This window comes from Dendrobates tinctorius, unplaced genomic scaffold (assembly GCF_039654945.1).
Source record: "Dendrobates tinctorius isolate UK_male_01 unplaced genomic scaffold, ASM3965494v1 ptg000158l, whole genome shotgun sequence".
Taxonomy (NCBI): Eukaryota; Metazoa; Chordata; class Amphibia; order Anura; family Dendrobatidae; genus Dendrobates; species Dendrobates tinctorius.
In genome coordinates, this window is record NW_027361825.1 from 22,838,136 (window position 1) to 22,855,522 (window position 17,387).

Below are 17,387 nucleotides of genomic sequence, written 5' to 3' on the forward strand. Positions count from 1 at the left end.
TTGTTACATTGTACAAGTTGCGGTTTTATTCACTACAATTATAAGTGCTCCTTATAAGGCGGTTACATTTTACAGGAAAAAAAAATTAATTTATTCGACCAGCTTATTGTGGGTATCAAAACTGGAGCTATTACAATACCGACAAAAGATAAAAAAAATATCCACAAAGCTGCACAGTGAAGCAATGCGGAGAATTCAGGAACACACACATCCTTAGAAATAAAAAAAAAAAAAAAAAAAAATAATAATAATGGTATTGGAGAGCCAGGTGTCACATATTCTATATAATATTTATATTATATATACCGTATGTATACACATGATCATATACATTAGATCACCACCGGTTACTCTATGATCCTGCTATAGCATTACCCTGCCCAGAGGAAACTGTGCACAGTATGTGAGGAACGTTCTGTGCAACCATAGCCGGAGATTACACAGAAAATGAATTTGGCAGCAATCAGGCACTAAATAGATAAGGTGGAAAAAGTATTTTTCGATCGGGCTCACTTCTTTTTTCTCTTATTTCTTTTGCCCCACCGTTGCTGTCCTCCTCCTCCCCCTTCCTTTCTCTTCTCCCACATAGGCATCGGCGGCTCAATTTCATTTGGTCGCCCTCCTCGGTCAGGCACAGTACCAGTCATCAGTACCTGTAAATCATAAAAGTAAAAGGAAAAAAAAAAAACTCAACTTTTATAAGCCTAGGTTCCTATCAACATTACGAATTGATACAGGAAATGGATCTGTGACATAATAGACACAAGGAGCACCTAAAGAACCCCACTGTCTATAATCAGGTCATTTGGGTGTTTGTTTTGGATAACCTCAGAAAATCATGCGCAGGGCTTATAGCTGCCATACACTTGGGATAAAAGTCAATCACAAAGGACTACTTTGACCACAGCACATGTTCGTTGTCTCTTTTGGTGAAACTAATGATTGTTCGTTTAGACCAATGCCCGACTGACGAACGAGCGCCAGATTAGGGGACTTGTGAGGTCATCCATGTGCATTACGGCTACATTCAATGACTATGTGGCTGACAACTAACTGTAAGGCTCTGTGGTCTCCAGCATGAGAGAAAGATAAATGCATGGTAGGAGGTCAATACCTTTTGGATAGCGCTGCGGGTTTTCTGGCAAAAGGTGGCATTGCAGGTGTGCAGGATTCGCGAGTAGTCTTCCCGGGCAGCCAATAAATGTGGGATTGTGATCCTGGACTCGGAAGTTAGTGTCTTTCTTAAAGGCCAGTAGACTTCATTCATGGATTTTTCCTTTACCTGTGTGTGAAGCACATATACAGTCCATTGCAGTAAAAGATCGGCGATTCATCAAGTCTGCCACCGCACTAGAAGGTGAAACGTGTATATGTACCATAAAGGAGTGTGTTACAAGTAGATAATAATCAGTGAACACTTCTGATCATCGGTCCAGGTAACAATGTCAGTGATCCTCTGATGAACATGCAAAAAACCATGATCAGGTGACCAGATACCGTATGCAAGCAAAAAATATAAATCCTATCAGCAGCACATTGATCCATGTAAACATGATGCTCCAATAACATGATGCTGTGTGGGGACAGAAGTATAGCTAGTACAGTCATCTTGTATCCATGTAGTTCTCAGATAGTACTTATTGAACTATCCTGTATATAGTCGACACACACCTGCACATGGGAATCAGCAGTACTGTTCGAGCTCATCCCTGGCTGGAAACAACTCTCATCATTGTCCTCTGCTTGCGATGAGATCAGCACGAGCAGGGGACAATGCTGAGAGTTGTATTCAGCCCCCACTGTTTCAATTAAGTGTAAAATGAAGAATAAAATTTATAAAAGAAAAAAAAAAAAAAAAAATCACAACCTTAAGGCTGTGTGCCCACGTTGCGTTTTTGTAAGCGTTTCCGCAGCGTTTGTGCTGGATCAGACGCTGCAGAAACGCTTACAAGATGCTTCCAATTAATTTGCATGCATTTTGGCTTTTTGTGCCAATGCATGCGTTTTTAACCGCTCAGGAATCGCTTAGCGGCTAAAAACGCAGCATGCTCATTAATTTCCGCATAGCTGAGCGTTTTTAGCATTCTCCCAATGTTCCCAGAAAACGAGTGTCAAAAAACGCGACAAAAACCGCGCAAGAATCACGTGGAAAAAGACGCGCGTTTTCTGGGAAAGGGGATGCGATTCCTGAGCGTTTAAAAACGCTAGCGTGGGCACATAGCCTAACACCTAATCCCCTGAAGCCACTGTCCCCTGTAAATTAAAAAACAACAATATCCCTCACCTGTCCGAAGTTGAAAGAATTCAGAGCGTCCCATGCCGTAACCTACAGTTAGGTCCATATATATTTGGACAGAGATAACATTTTTCTAATTTTGGTTCTAGACATTACCACAATGAATTTTAAACAAAACAGTTCAGATGCAGTTGATGTTCAGACTTTCAGCTTTCATTTGAGGGTATCCATATTAAAATTGGATGAAGGGTTTAGGAGTTTCAGCTCCTTAACATGTGCCACCCTGTTTTTGAAGGGACCAAATGTAATTGGACAATTGACTCCAAGGCTATTTCATGGACAGGTGTGGGCAATCCCTTCGTTGTGTCATTCTCAATTAAGCAGATAAAAGGCCTGGAGTTGATTTGAGGTGTGGTGCTTGCATTTGGAAGGCTTTGCTGTGAAGGAAACATGCAGTCAAAGGAGCTCTCCATGCAGGTGAAACAAGCCATCCTCAAGCTGCATAAACAGAAAAAACCCATCCGAGAAATTGCTAAAACATTAGGAGTGGCAAAATCCACAGTTTGGTACATCCTGAGAAAGAAAGAAAGCACTGGTGAACTCATCAATGCAAAAAGACCTGGAAGACAACAGTGGTGGATGATCGCAGAATAGTCTCCATGGTGAAGAGAAGCCCCTTCACAACAGCCAACCAAGTGAACAACACTCTCCAGGAGGTAGGCATATCAATATCCAAATCTACCATAAAGAGAAGACTGCATGAACGTAAATACAGAGGGTTCACTGCATGGGGCAAGCCACTCATAAGCATCAAGAATAAAAAGGCTAGACTGGACTTTGCTAAAAAAAAAAAAAACATCTAAAAAAGCCAGCACAGTTCTGGAAGAACATTCTTTAGACAGATGAAACCAAGATCAACCTCTACCAGAATGATGGAAAGAGAAAAGTATGGCGAAGGCGTGGTACAGCTCATGATCCAAAGCATACCACATCATCTGTAAAACACGGCGGAGGCAGTGTGATGGCTTGGGCATGCATTTGTGAGAATAATTCATGACTAATAATTAATAGCACACAGGTGTGCACGCTCATTTGTGTCTGGTCTTTTTTGCATTGATTCACGTTGTATTTTCAGGCACGCTGTGGCACCCTGCTACACAGATTGACATACACCCTATTTTCTCCCCTGCCGCACGAATGAAACACACGGACATGGATATCTCCGGTACTGGTTTTTCCAGTATCGGAAATATCAGGACGTGTGGGGGAGGCCCTAGGCACAGTCTGACTAACCATGATAAGTAACTATTACGTAGCGAGATTTGTAATAGCGGAGGCGACTTAGGCCTCTTTCACATTTCAGTTTTTTGCATCAGTTATAATCCGCCAAAAAGGCGGACAAGCGGATCCGTTCTCAACTGATGTGAACGGATGGCACAGGATCCGTTTTCAGACGAAAATGAAGAAATTTAGAGGGAGAGAGAGGGAGAGAGAGGGAGAGAGAGGGAGAGAGAGGGAGAGAGAGGGAGAGAGAGGGAGAGAGAGGGAGAGAGAGGGAGAGAGAGGGAGAGAGAATTTTTTTTTTTTTTTTTTGTCCGGCACCCAGAAAGAAATTCTGGTTAAATCAGTGTTTGCAGGATCCGCCAGAGAAAAAAACATTACGAGCTCCGTTTTGAAATTTTTGAGGATGGTGACGGACAGCAACTTTTGGCGGATCCTCACAAAAAACGGATGCAACGGACAGCAATCCGTCTCAATCCGCCATTAATGCAAGTCAATGGGAAAAAAACAGATCCTCAAAAAAAAATTGAGGATCCGTTTTTTTTCAAAACCTGGCGGATTGTGACTGATTGTAAAAAACGGAAGTGTGAAAGAGGCCTTATCGGTTCCGAAGCGATCTACACAGTAAGGCAGAGCCCAGGCTGTCATAATTATCAGGGGATAAAAGGTGACCCAATAGTCTTGCCCTGTTTTAGACCAACTAACTGAGGCCCTTGGCTATTACATTAGTGTTCAGGAAATAGTCAAACACCCAAGATTGGACCACAATAATTAATGACCGACCTGAGCCCTTTCCGACCAATGGAATGATTGCACAGTCACGTCAAATCGAGTTGCCAGCATGCGCATTCTGCATTCATACTCCTTCAGCATGGAGAAATGCAACTCCTGCAGGGTTTCCTTTTAAAAAAAAAAAAAGAAGAAAAAGACAGTCTAATATATTAGACCCCTTTATGTTTATTTTTTATGCCTTTGTTAAAAAAAATTTGCATCTTTGTTGCATCTTTTTTCATGTGTTTGCCTGGGTTTTGCCAGTGTGGGAATGGCTTTTGTTTCCAGATGCTTACGGGCAATTCATCAACTACGACTTTGAAAAAAAAAAAAAGTCATGACATGCTCTCCATTCCTCACCTGGAGTGATTTTTTTATGCCTCAAAATTTTTGTGACTTTTAGAAGAGCATGTGACTCTCCGCTGTTAAAAAGTAAAATAAATAAAAAGTGTTTAATTACCGTAAATTTATGAACCATGTGAGAGATAGATTTTGGTACAAAAAAAAAAAAAACCCATAAGTACCAACAGACAACAAAAAGGAAAGGAATTATAGAAAACAAACTTCAGATGATGAATAGGGTCCAAAGTGTGCAAATGTTATTTTTCTTAATGTTGGATTGCAAAAAATTCATCTCTGCTTCTTACCCATTGCTCGGGCTGTAACTGAGCCTTAAAGAGAGGGGGAGAGATGGGAGCCATCTGGGAAAGATCTGTGATCTAAAGATAAATAAAAAAATAAAATATATACTTTATTGAAAAAAAATAATATCTTTAAAATAAATAAATTACTATTAAATCTACACCTCAAGATAGAGTGGAGAGTGCTGCAGAGTTTACAGTGTAAATTACCCATGCACCCACCATTTACCTTATTCTCCAGCTCTTTCAGGAGTTCAGTCACTGGCACTTCTGAAGAAATCTCAGGCAAACCCAAAGCTTTTCGTATAAGTCGGAGCTCATCCAGAACATCTTCGTTGTGCTTTATAGAGCCAGTAATGGAAACGCTTGATCTCTTCAGGAGTCGAGCCGCCTCCAGCTCTGTGCTCAGGAACACTAGGGAAAAGGATTCAGAAGCTTTCATATACAGGAAATGAAAAGAAGAATAAAGTCTACATCCAATCCATGGGGGGGGGGGGGGGGGGGAGAGAAAAAAAAAAAAATTTAAAAAGATGGATTTTTGGTTCTTACCGTAAAATCTTTCTTGGAGCCTTCATTGGGGGACACAGATTACCATGGGTGTATGCTGCTGCTGCTAGGAGGCTGACACTATGCAAAACAATAAAAATTAGCTCCTCCCCAGCAGTATACACCCACCGACAGGCACCAAGTACCTCAGTTGGTGAAAAAGCAGTAGGAGAAGCAAAGAGAAAACTCTAAACATATGTACCAACCCAACAAGGGACTCTAAGACCCAACACGGTACAACTTAAACAGGGAGGGTGCTGTGTCCCCCAATGAAGGCTCCAAGAAAGATTTTACGGTAAGAACCAAAAATCCATCTTTCTTTATCGCCTTATTGGGGGACACAGATTACCATGGGACGTTCCAAAGCAGTCCCAAGGGTGGGAACAGCAATAAGGAACGAAAGTAATGGAAAGGCTTAGGTCGGCCGGTGAGCCACCGCCGCCTGCAGAACCTTCCTACCTACAACAGCATCAGACGAGGCCTGGGTATGAACCCTGTAGAACCTCGTAAAGGTGTGCAAAGACGACCAGGTTGCGGCCTTGCAAATTTGCATGGCCGAAGCCTGGTGACGAACAGCCCACGAAGCCGCCACAGCCCGGGTGGAATGAGCTCTTACTCCCGGAGGGGGTCGTTTTTCCTGAAGACGATACGCTTCCAGAATGGTAGAACGAATCCAGCGAGCGATCGTGGATTTGGAAGCCGGAAGGCCCTTCTGGCGACCTTCAGAGATGACCAGCAAGGAATCGGACAGACGAAGGGAAGATGTCCTGGCGAGATAGACATGCAGGGCTCTAACTACGTCCAGTTTGTGGAGAGACTTCTCAAGCGGATGGGAGGGAGCCGGACAAAAAGAAGGAAGAACGATATCCTCATTGATATGGAAAGAGGAAACCACCTTTGGAAGAAAAGAAGGAACGGGCCTGAGGACAGCTTTGTCCTGATGGAGAATCAGGTAAGGGGAACGACATGACAAGGCCGCCAATTCAGACACTCTTCTGATGGATGTAATGGCGATCAAAAAGGTGACCTTCCACGAGAGAAGGGACAAAGGAATGTCCTGGAGAGGCTCGAACGGCGCCTTCTGGAGAGCGCTAAGAACGAGGTTGAGATCCCACGGGTCTATTGGCGAATGATGAGGAGGAGCCACATGGGAGACCCCTTGGAGAAAGGTTTTGACCTGTGGTAGAGAAGCTAGCTCTGTTTGGAAGAGGATAGAGAGAGCGGAAACCTGGCCCTTGAGCGTACTGAGGGACAGACCTGCTTCTAAACCAGACTGAAGGAACCCAAGGATAGATGGGATAGAAAAGGACATTGGGAAGACTTTTTTTATCATCGCACCAACGGAAAAAAGCCTTCCAGTACCTATGGTAAATGCGGGAAGAGGCTGGTTTCCAGGCTCTGATCATAGTTTGAACAACCTGACTGGACAGACCTGATTCCTTCAGGATTGCGGTCTCAACGGCCATGCCGTCAAACTCAGAGACTGAGAATTCTCGTGGTAAAGGGGGCCTTGCGAGAGAAGGTCTGGACGGTCTGGAAGCCTCCAGGGGACGTCCGCGAGCATGTTGACCAGTTCCGCGTACCAAGGCCGTCTTAGCCAATCTGGAGCGACTAGAATCACTGGTACGCCTTCCGATTTTATCTTTTTGACCACTCGTGGGATCAAGGCCAGAGGCGGGAACAGATAAGGAAGCTGAAAATGGGACCACGGAGTCACCAGCGCGTCGCATGCGACGGCTAGAGGGTCCCTGGACCTGGCTACGAACTGCAGCACCTTGTGGTTCATCCGAGATGCCATGAGGTCGACATCCGGGGTGCCCCAACGGTGGCATATCTGATTGAAGACTGTGGGGTGCAGGGACCATTCGCCGGACGCTAGGCCCTGGCGACTCAAAGTCGGCTGCCCAATTTTCCACCCCTGGAATATGAACGGCGGATATTTGCCGGAACGTATCGTTCTGCCCAACGGAATATCTTTGCCACATCTGACATTACTTGCCTGCTGCGCGTGCCCCCCTGATGGTTTATGTACGCAACAGCCGTGGCGTTGTCAGACTGAATACGGACCGGCTTGCCGGAGAGGAGAGGCTGCCAGTGAAGAAGGGCCAGGAAGATTGCTCTGATCGCCAGAAGATTGATTGGAAGGAGAGACTCCTGTGGATTCCAGCGTCCTTGGGCCGCTTTCTGATGGAACACGGCTCCCCATCCTAGAAGGCTCGCATCGGTGGTGATGACTTGCCACTGAGGCGGAAGGAAGGACCTCCCTTGGAGAACTGACGCTGGCCGTAGCCACCAAGTGAGAGATTGCCTCACTCTGAAAGGGAGCAGAATAGGACGGTCCAAGGACATCGTGGTCTTGTCCCAGGCTGAAAGAGACAGCTGGAGGGGGCGAAGATGAAACTGCGCAAAGGGTACTGCTTCCATGGAAGCCACCATCTTCCGCAGAACCTTCATGCAGGACCGAATGGAAATGGGAGTAGGCCTCTTGAGAGTTCTGATGCCCCTGGAAAGAGTCGCAAATTTTTCCCCTGGAAGAAAAACACGGGCTAGATTCGTGTCGAATTCCATGCCCAGTAAGGTCAGACGCTGGGTGGGGGGTCAGAATGGACTTCTCTTTGTTGACTAGCCAACCGAGGCGGCCGAGAGTGTCCAGGGTTATCTGAAGACTCTGGAGACAGTCCTGGCGAGACGTTCCCTTGATCAAAAGATCGTCCAGATAAGGGATGATGAGGATCCCTCTGGAGCGAAGGATGGCCATGACGGTCGACATCACCTTCATGAAAACACGGGGCGCTGAAGCTAGGCCGAAAGGAAGAGCCGTGAACTGAAAGTGGTCTCCCTGAATCGCAAATCGAAGATACTTCTGATGTTGCACACAAACCGGAATGTGCAGGTAGGCATCCCGAATGTCCACCGAGCAGAGGAATTCCCCGGGTTCCATGGAAGCAATCACCGACCGAAGAGACTCCATTTTGAAATGAAGAATCTTCACGTAGCGATTGAGCAATTTGAGGTCCAGAATTGGACGAAGGGAGCAGTCTTTCTTCGGGACTACAAAGAGATTGGAGTAGAACCCGGAAAACCGTTCGTTTGAGGGAACGGGAACAATGACTCCGGCGGAAAGAAGGGAGGAAATGGCCTGCAGAAAACCCGGAGTCTGGGACCGCTGTCGCGGAGGCCGAGACCGGAAAAAACGTCTGTTCGGGGGGGGGGAAGCAAATTCGATCTTGTATCCGGATGCGACGATTTCTCTGACCCAAGCGTCGTCGACAACAGACAGACAAGCATCCACGAAAAAGGAAAGTCTGCCTCTCACCCTGGAAGAAATTCCAGGTGGGGGTGACCCGTCACTTAGAAGAAAATCTGCCGGAATTGGCGCCTGAAGATCTGGAGTATTGTCCTCTAGATCTCCAGCGAGGAGCGGGTTTGTAGGAAGGTTTCCTGTGATCCCGCTCCCTGGTGGAGGGCGGCCGATCTTGTTGAGCAGATCTCTCCGTGGCAGAGAAGGGACGAAAGGGCCTGAATGGTCGAAAACCCTTTCTGTTGAAGAAACGTTTCGGTCGAGACTGGGGAAGCGAAGTGCTTTTACCACCAGTGGCATCGGAAATTATCTGATCCAGCTTGGCTCCAAAGAGTCTAGAGCCATGGAATGGCAGATTGGTAAGCGACTTTTTTGAAGTAGTGTCTGCGTTCCATGACTTTAGCCAGAGGACTCGGCGTACAGCTACTATGTTGCTGTTAGCCCTTGCTACGCAGCCGGCCGCGTCCAAGGAGGCGGCCAAAAGGTATTTTCCCGCATGGTTAACCTGATCTGCAAGATCCGCCAACTCGTCTTGAGGAGCTGACGCCAAGATGCCTCTGCGAAGAATTTATGCCCAAACGGAAATGACTTTCGCCACCCAGGCGGATGCGACAATAGGGCAGAGAGAGGCGCCGGATGCCTCAAAGATAGACTTAGCCAGAGATTCAATCTGCCTGTCAGTAGGATCTTTAAGCCAGGGCTGTGGAGTCGGAGTCGGTGCTCATTTTGGTGGAGTCGGAGTCGGTATAAAATGGACCGACTCCGACTCCTAAAATATATAATAAATTGGGTACAGTAATTCAATGCAGGATGTGCTGAATATTTTTTTATAGGAGTTTGGGAAAGTTATGAAATGTCCTATAAATGGCTGTTCTATTCCTGATCTAAGGCTACATTCACACATAGCATTTTTCCTGTGTTTTTTGAGGATACGTTTTTCAGCTGCAAAAGCTGATCATCTTTTTAAAAAACTGCATCACCTGAAAGGTTTTTGAGCTCATAGATAATGCTTTCAATAGCAAAAACAGATTAGAAATCTGCTCTATCTATATATCCATATCTGTCTATCCATATCGTATCTGTACCAAAAAGAATGAAAACCGGGTAGTAAACCAATATATATTCTGTTCTATCTAAATATCTTGATTATTGGATCATAAAAATGATTAAATGTCTGAGGTTCACATTGTACTACAATAAATTTTTCACTTAAATATAAGCAATATGTGTGGGAGTCGGAGTCGTGGAGTCGGTGTAAGGGAAATTGAGGAGTCGGAGTCGGAGGTTTGGCTTACCGACTCCACAGCCCTGCTTTAAGCGATGCCCCATATGGCAGAGAAAGCACCGTTTTTGAGGCTATCCGGGAAACTGGAGGATCCACCTCGGGAGCCTTGGACCACTTTGTGAGCAGGTCTGCGTCAAAGGGGTACAGTACGTCTAAGTACTTGCGGCCTGAGAAACGTTGCTCAGGGCGCTCCCAGCGTTTGGATAAGGTAGTATCGAAATCTTTGTGATTGGGAAAGGTTCGAGATGGAGGTCTTGCTCGTTTAAGGAGAACAGAGCATTTCTGAGGGGGAGTCTTATCCTGCTTAAATTTTAAGTGTTTGGAAGATAGCTGAAATAAGACTATCGACCATGTCCCGCTGTTCCCTTCTGAACTAGCTTCCAATCGAGAGTCATCGCCTGACTGAAGGTTGTCATCCGAGGAAGAAGGAAACCTGGGAGAAGCAGAAGGGCCCTGCGAGCTAGAGGACGAAGTAGACAGAGCCCGCTTCCTAGAACTCCTGCCCTGTCTGTCTCCCTGAAGGTCGCGGTCAGGTGCGGACGACTCACCCTGAGAGGCGGTCGGGGCACAGGTGGCTGTAGATAGCTGAGGTAATCGTTCTAAGACCTGGACCAGCAACTGTGATACTTTTGTCAAGTCAGATACTGACAGACATTACAACGGCCCACTCCGGGGGGAGGGGGGAAGGGAGAGTGTTCTCAGTCCGGGACTCTGTGCGCTCCTGAGATGCTGACATATTTGAAGGACTGCAGGGGGGCAGAATGGGGACAACCGACCCGATGCCCACTTCTTTTTACAGCGCGCACAGGCGTAATAGGTAACGGTGGGCCTGAAGCAGAGATCCCCTGAAGGGTTGGGCATAGGTAAACTGCACTGAATGGCCGCAGGAATTAGGGAAGAACTGCCGAGGAGAGCTAATCTTTGCCTCAGAGCAGAGCCTACCGAGATTCTGGCGAGCAGCAGAAAACGCCGAAGTGTCCCCCAAGCAGCGCAGGAGGAGTGAAAATCCAGGAAATCCTTGTGCTGGAGGCTGGGGGCGGAGCTTAGCGGCTGCGCCGTGACGGGCTAACAGCGACGGAGAGGGCATGGCCGAAGGGGGAGGCTGGCATATCAAAAGAAAAGGAGCCCTGTGATGGGCTAGAAAAGGCGCGCTGAAAAGAGCGCACTCAGGAAGGGAGGAGGGAGAACTGAGGGAAAGTGAAAGTGAAAGTGAAAGTAAGACGCCGCAGCCCCATGCCTAGCAATTGAGAATGAAACGCCGACATAACGGTGCCGAACTGCCAGTGGCCCTGCTGCTTGTGACGCTGTTCTGGTGAGTGGAGGGGGGGGATCCCCAGTGTCTCCCTGACTAGTGCAGGAGGAGGGCGAGACGCAAGCGGCTGTGAGAGTGCGCGGCAGGCAGAGAGGGCGGGAGATTCAAATAACTGTGGACCTGAAATCACCAAGGTCCAACTTCCCCCATTCACGGAAGCTTATGCGGGGCCGGAGGGAACGAACAGGCACTTACCTGACATCCCTGAAGAGGATGACCACAGGGGCCCACGGAGAACAGGCAGGCCGCTGGGGGGGGGGGGGGGTCCTCTATACCCGCATCCTGCAGAAGACGGCTTGAACCTCCTGCGATCGCCGTCTTCCTCTCAGCCCTGTCCCGAGAAAGGGGCGAGGAGGGGGATTCGGCAAGGACCAGCCACCTGTCCACAACCCTTATCACCGGACAGTGATAGGGAAAAAGTCCTGCCTGCAGTACTGAGAGTTGCGATGTGGGTGACACCACACTGCTCGCTCAGCCGCATGATATAGGAAATCAGGGTGATAACTATACCCTGTTTCCCGACGGAAAAAACCTGAAAAATAAAGGAGAAAAGATTAAAAAGTTCGATCTAAACCCTAAGGCTGTGTGCACACGCTGCGGATTTTGCTGCGGTTCCGCAGCGGTTTAGGCCGCTACGGACCCGCAGCAGTTTCTGCTGCGGTGTACAGTACAATGATTCCCTATGGGAATCAAAAACCGCAGTGCAGACGGTGCGGAATTATCCGTGCGGATTATCTGCGGTTTTCAATCCGCAGAAAGAATTGACATGTCAATTCTTTCTGCGGATTCTCCTGCGGTTTGCCATCTCCTCCATTGAGGAGATGAAAAACCGCAGGGCAAAACCGCAGAGCAATCCGCAGGTAAAACCGCAGGTATTTTGACCTGCGGTTTCACCTGCGGATTTTACAAAATCCGCGCGGATGAATCCGCACCTAATCCGCAGTGTGTGCACACAGCCTAAGGCTATGTGCCCACGTAGCGATTTTTAAGCGTTCTTGCCGCGATTTTCGGCGTGAAAACGCTTAAAAATCGTGTACAGAACGCCCCCCCCCCATGCATTCCTATGGCATTCCGCACATGCTGTGCTAATGCTGCGCTTTTTTCCGCGGCGGAATCGCATCGCGGAAAAAAAATCGCAGCATGCTCATTCTTTTGTGCGGAATCGCAAAGAATTGCCGCGATTCCGCACCCATAGGAATGCATGAGAATCGCTTACTTCCCGCATGTGGCTATGCCCACCATGCGGGAAGTTAAGCGTCTCATGTGCGGTTGGTACCCATGGTGTGGAGGAGAGGAGACTGTCCTCCAGGCCCTGGGTACCATACCCCTGTAAAAAAAAGAATAAATAAAAAAAAAAAAAAAAATAAAAAAAAAAATAAAAAAATAAAAAAAATCGGGGTACATTTACCTTCCGATGTCCCACGCTGCATTCCCGGCCTAAGCGTTCCCAGTAATGCCTTGCGGCAAGGCCCTGTAATGACGTGGTCTCGCGATATCGCTATAGCAACGCGAGACTACGTCATCACAGGTCTCGCAAGGCATTACTGGGAACGCTGAGGCCGGGAATGCAGCGCGGGACGCCGGAAGGTAAATATACCCCGATTTTTTTTATTTTTTTTAGCATTTTAACATCCTATCTTTTACTATTGATGCCGCATAGGTGGCCTCAATAGTAAAAACCTGGTCACACTTGTCAAACACTATGTTTGACGAGTGTGACCAACCTGTCAATCACTTTCCAAGCGATGCTTCAAATCGCTTGGAAAGTGCTTGAATTATCGCACGCGAAAATCGCGGCAAAATCGCGGTGAAATCGCACGGAAAAAGACGCGCGATTTCTGGGAAGGAGTCCGGTTTTTAGTGAGCGTTTTAAAACGCTACGTGGGCACATAGCCTAAAAGAAAAAAATGGATTATTAGCTGCGGATCTGGGGAGATCCCGGTCCGCCTCCTACAGACACTAAGCACAAACTGAGGTACTTGGTGCCTGTCGGTGGGTGTATAGTGCCGGGGAGGAGCTAATTTTTATTGTTTTGCATAGTGTCAGCCTCCTAGCAGCAGCAGCATACACCCATGGTAATCTGTGTCCCCCAATAAGGCGATAAAGAAAATAATACAGCACCAGTAGCCCAGCGCTACCTCCTCCTGATGGACTGACAGCCTCGATGCTGTGTAACTTCAAGCAAAGGAGTCAGTCAAGAAGGAGAATAGAGCTGGAGTGACAGAGGCGTCGGATCTACTATAGGCCCTTCAGGCTCATTTGCATATCAATTCAAACCCTGATTTCTCAGTATTGTTGCACTTGTGGTAGAAAAAGCTACATGCACATATAGTTTGGGGGGGGGGGGAAATGTGAAATCCTGCTGACAGATACCTCTGAGATATCATTGCACACATAATGGAAAGTTTATCATTACCAATGAGCTGTAGACAGTTTGTAGGCTTCATCAGCCTGGAGATGACATTTCCAGAGGTCAGCGATGTGTAAGGACAGTGGAGCTCACTCATCACTCCGCTCATTTCCAGTTGAAAGGTCTCTGAATCGGCCGGGCCTGAGGAGGAGATGTACTGTATTACAGAAAAAAGAACACAAGAGGTCGCTGTGCATTCTGAGCAGGGATTCGTTTTACACATGATAAACCCCTCAATCTTATAAAAGTTGCTTGCCACAAAAACCCCTAACCCCAAAGGCTTGTTGTGCTTTAATTTCTGGGTCCAGTGGCGAGTCTCTGCCGCTCATTGTCTGTACAGTTGATGTCATGTAAACTGTACTGCAGCCAATCACCGAACTCAGCGACCCTAAAAGAGATCCAATAAGCTCACTAATTGACTGCAGCACTACAAAAACTGGGAGCAGTGGCAGGTATGACTGAATGTAGGAAAAATGGGTTTTCTGAAGAAGGAAAACCCCAGTAACTGCTATAAGTTGCTCGCTGAAGCCTCCAGGGATCAGATTGTTTTTTCCAGCACATCCCAGGAATGAAATCTGGGGAATTTGTAGATAAGTCGTCACTTTCAACTCTTTTGGTGTTCTGCACACCATTAGCCTGCTGAAAGACGGCACAGTCAATAGGGATTACTGCTGACAGGAAGCAGGGGAACATGGCATGGGTCACATCCACGTAATGCCAGGAGCCACAGTTTCCCCACAGAACATCACACTGCCTGCGCCCACTAATGTCCTTCCCATAGTGGATTGAGGTGCCAACACTTCTCCAGGTAAGCGATGATCACACACACACACACACGATGTCACATGAAGGTCATTCTCCAGAACAGTCCTCCTCCTTCCATTGAGCCATGGTCCAAATCTGATGCTCACAGGCCCATTGTATGTGGGTTTTGGTGGTGGACAGAGGCAATTCAAAAAAGAACAATGCCGGGGGCGTGGCCTAGGACCCTGGCTATGTAGGCAGCAGGAGTCCAGAGCTGCCTGTCTGATATCTTAAAGCGATCCATAAAGCGACTGGAGGTCCACTCAAAGTATTTTATTCTGTTCAGAAGAGATCCCTGACCACCCTGGACCACTTTGATTCTACTATCAAGCTCCTTTGTCCAGGGAAAAGTGAACTTTCAATTTTCCAGAAGCCAATGTAGAGAGCAGTGGGGAAGCGGCAGAAGGATACCACTCTGTGCCATGGACGTTCCAGAGGAGAAAATTTTATGTGCAGCAATTATCTGACAAGAAGATAACTAAATTCATCAGCCCTTGTTCTGAGGTACCCGTTTTTATTGTTTAAACAGAAGCACAACCCCGTTCTGGACTTTCAATCCCAGCAGGCGTGCAGTGTGACAGCGGGGCGGAGTGATACCGCTCTCCACTGTGAGCTCCTTTGAAGAGAGGATCTGAAGACAAGCGCGGGCTCCCCTCTCAGAGAAGACCACTGGGACTGGCTTCCCTAATCTTAAGGTACCCATTGCCACCCGTTATTCCAGGGCACCCCCGGTTCCTGGTCCCCTGGAGTCTGCAACCAGGCAGCACGTCGGCCGGATCTTCTTCCGTGGCATGTGAAAATAGTCCCAACAGCTGTATAAGATTATACTACAGCGGGAATATCTTTGGTGCAGCGGTTCACATCGCAGGAGAAGTACCTATCCCTATGCTCTAATCGGAGACATACCAACGGTCCTGCCTTTTGACCCAGGCGGGGGTACCTGCAGCGCAACGGAGCAGTGCTGAGTCGCGGAGTAAAACCACTCGCCATTAGTGCGCTCCCTCAGGCTAAAATTTTCAAACGGTGGGCACGTTCCTCTCCCTGTGGAGACTGACGAGACTGACTCTCCTGACCTCGGGGCACCCCTGGCTACCCACTAAACTGAGGCACACCCAGTTTTCAGCACCTTAGACCGGTGTGCAGGTGACGCGCCAATTAGATCTACATCCGCAGCAGGTGAAAACAGTCCCTGCAGCGATACCAGGACAAGCAGCACGGGTCCTGCTCTGAAGTGGCTACGGCTCCTGGTGCATTACTGCTACTCCTCTCTACCTTTTGGGAGTACCCTGTTGAATCCTATTATATACTACATGGGGTTGGACTTCTTTATTGCAGATTGTTCCAGTGGTGCGCTTATATCACCTGGAAACATTTCAAAGGCGGGTAAACTCATCTCTCATGAACAGGCTTTGTTACTAAGTCACAGAGGACCCTGCACATTGCTCAGTTAGGATCCCTTACATAAAGTCCTTCTTTCTATGCAGGAATAACTCTTCCTGAGGATACCTTGTCGGTGTAACATCTGGCTTTTAAAGGGACATTCACCAGCTTCTTTCTCCCTAACTAACCTTGTAGCAGTTTCTATAAAATTACAGGATCTGACTTGTTGGACTTTACAGTCATTTAAGTTACATGTATATTTGTATTATTTAGTAATACTATGTTGCTACAATATGATTGTGGGGGATATTCTAGGAGTCTATTATTAGCAGACTTTAATATCTCGTTTTGTCAATTCAATACTTTTTTTTTTTTTTTTTTTAAATCTCATACATACCTTATATAATTCTCGTATATTCCTGAAATCTAGTAATACATACTCCACATCTCATTGAGCTTGTTCCTAAAAATTGAATTCTAGTACTTCACTTAATTCTAGTATAAACCCTGCCATAGGGGCACTTGAACAAAATGGATGCTGCAGCACTGAGAAACAAAACTAAGGCTCAAAAAAATTGTATGTCACACATGGGGGTAATCTCAAAGTCATATGAAGACTTTCCTAGCCTGTTAAGCCCGGGCAAGTCGAGATCCCCATTGAAGGGAGATGAGTCGAGGTCTTCCTTTCTAAAACAATTGCAGATCCCAACCTATAGTAAATCTAGTAAGGGGGGGGGGGGGTAATGGCTCTGGTTTAAAAAATTCAGTGTCAAAATCTCAAACTAACATGCCCTCCTCTAAAGGTAACTCTAAAAGGGGCAGCCAGCCCTCCAGACCTGATTAATTCTCCTTTAGAGGGGATGGACGCCACTATTTCGGGTAAACGAAAAGTTCATAATGATAAAGAGAGCGCACCCCATTCTTGTGCTGCGGAATCTGAAAGTTTCTCGGATGCTTATTCCCCTAACAATAGTCCGGAGAGACAGAGGGTTAAAAGAACACACAAAACTGTGACAACAATAATAGCAGTGGCACCCCCTTCACTTGATTTGGACGAATATCTTGGTTCTAGTAAACAAGTTACAGAAGGTTTTCTATCAGGGGTTTTCAAATCCTCTAGTGACGCTATGAAAATAGGGTTTGAAACACAAACCTGGACCCTTCAGAACACATGTAACAGTTTTAACCAAAAACATGACAAAAAGATTGACTACAGTAGAGGAGGACACTAGATTCCTCTCCAAAAAGAATTCGGTCCTTCAGGAAGAGGTCTTATTTCTTAAAAATAAACTAACCGATCTCGAGGATCGAAATAATTTGAAGTTAAGGGGTATTCCGGAATCCATTTCACCAGATGTTCTGTGTACCCTGAAAGACTACCTATTCAAGAAATTGGTCCCCAACTTAACAGACCTTGAGT

At 46.8% G+C, this 17,387-nt stretch overlaps 1 protein-coding gene across 1 annotated transcript in view; it reads right to left on the reverse strand.

The window, feature by feature from the left end:
- Positions 1-45: 45 nt before the first annotated feature.
- The window catches only part of LOC141051952 (protein FAM98A-like), a 28,165-nt gene continuing 10,823 nt past the window's right edge, over positions 46-17,387 (reverse strand). The window contains exons 3-8 of the mRNA XM_073549106.1: positions 13,790-13,924; positions 5,159-5,343; positions 4,936-5,007; positions 4,301-4,417; positions 1,115-1,282; positions 46-653 (exon numbers count right to left, since the gene is read on the reverse strand). Coding sequence (XP_073405207.1) covers positions 510-653; positions 1,115-1,282; positions 4,301-4,417; positions 4,936-5,007; positions 5,159-5,343; positions 13,790-13,924 — 821 coding nt within the window. The 3' untranslated portion in view covers positions 46-509. The remainder of the gene's footprint in view (positions 654-1,114; positions 1,283-4,300; positions 4,418-4,935; positions 5,008-5,158; positions 5,344-13,789; positions 13,925-17,387) is intronic.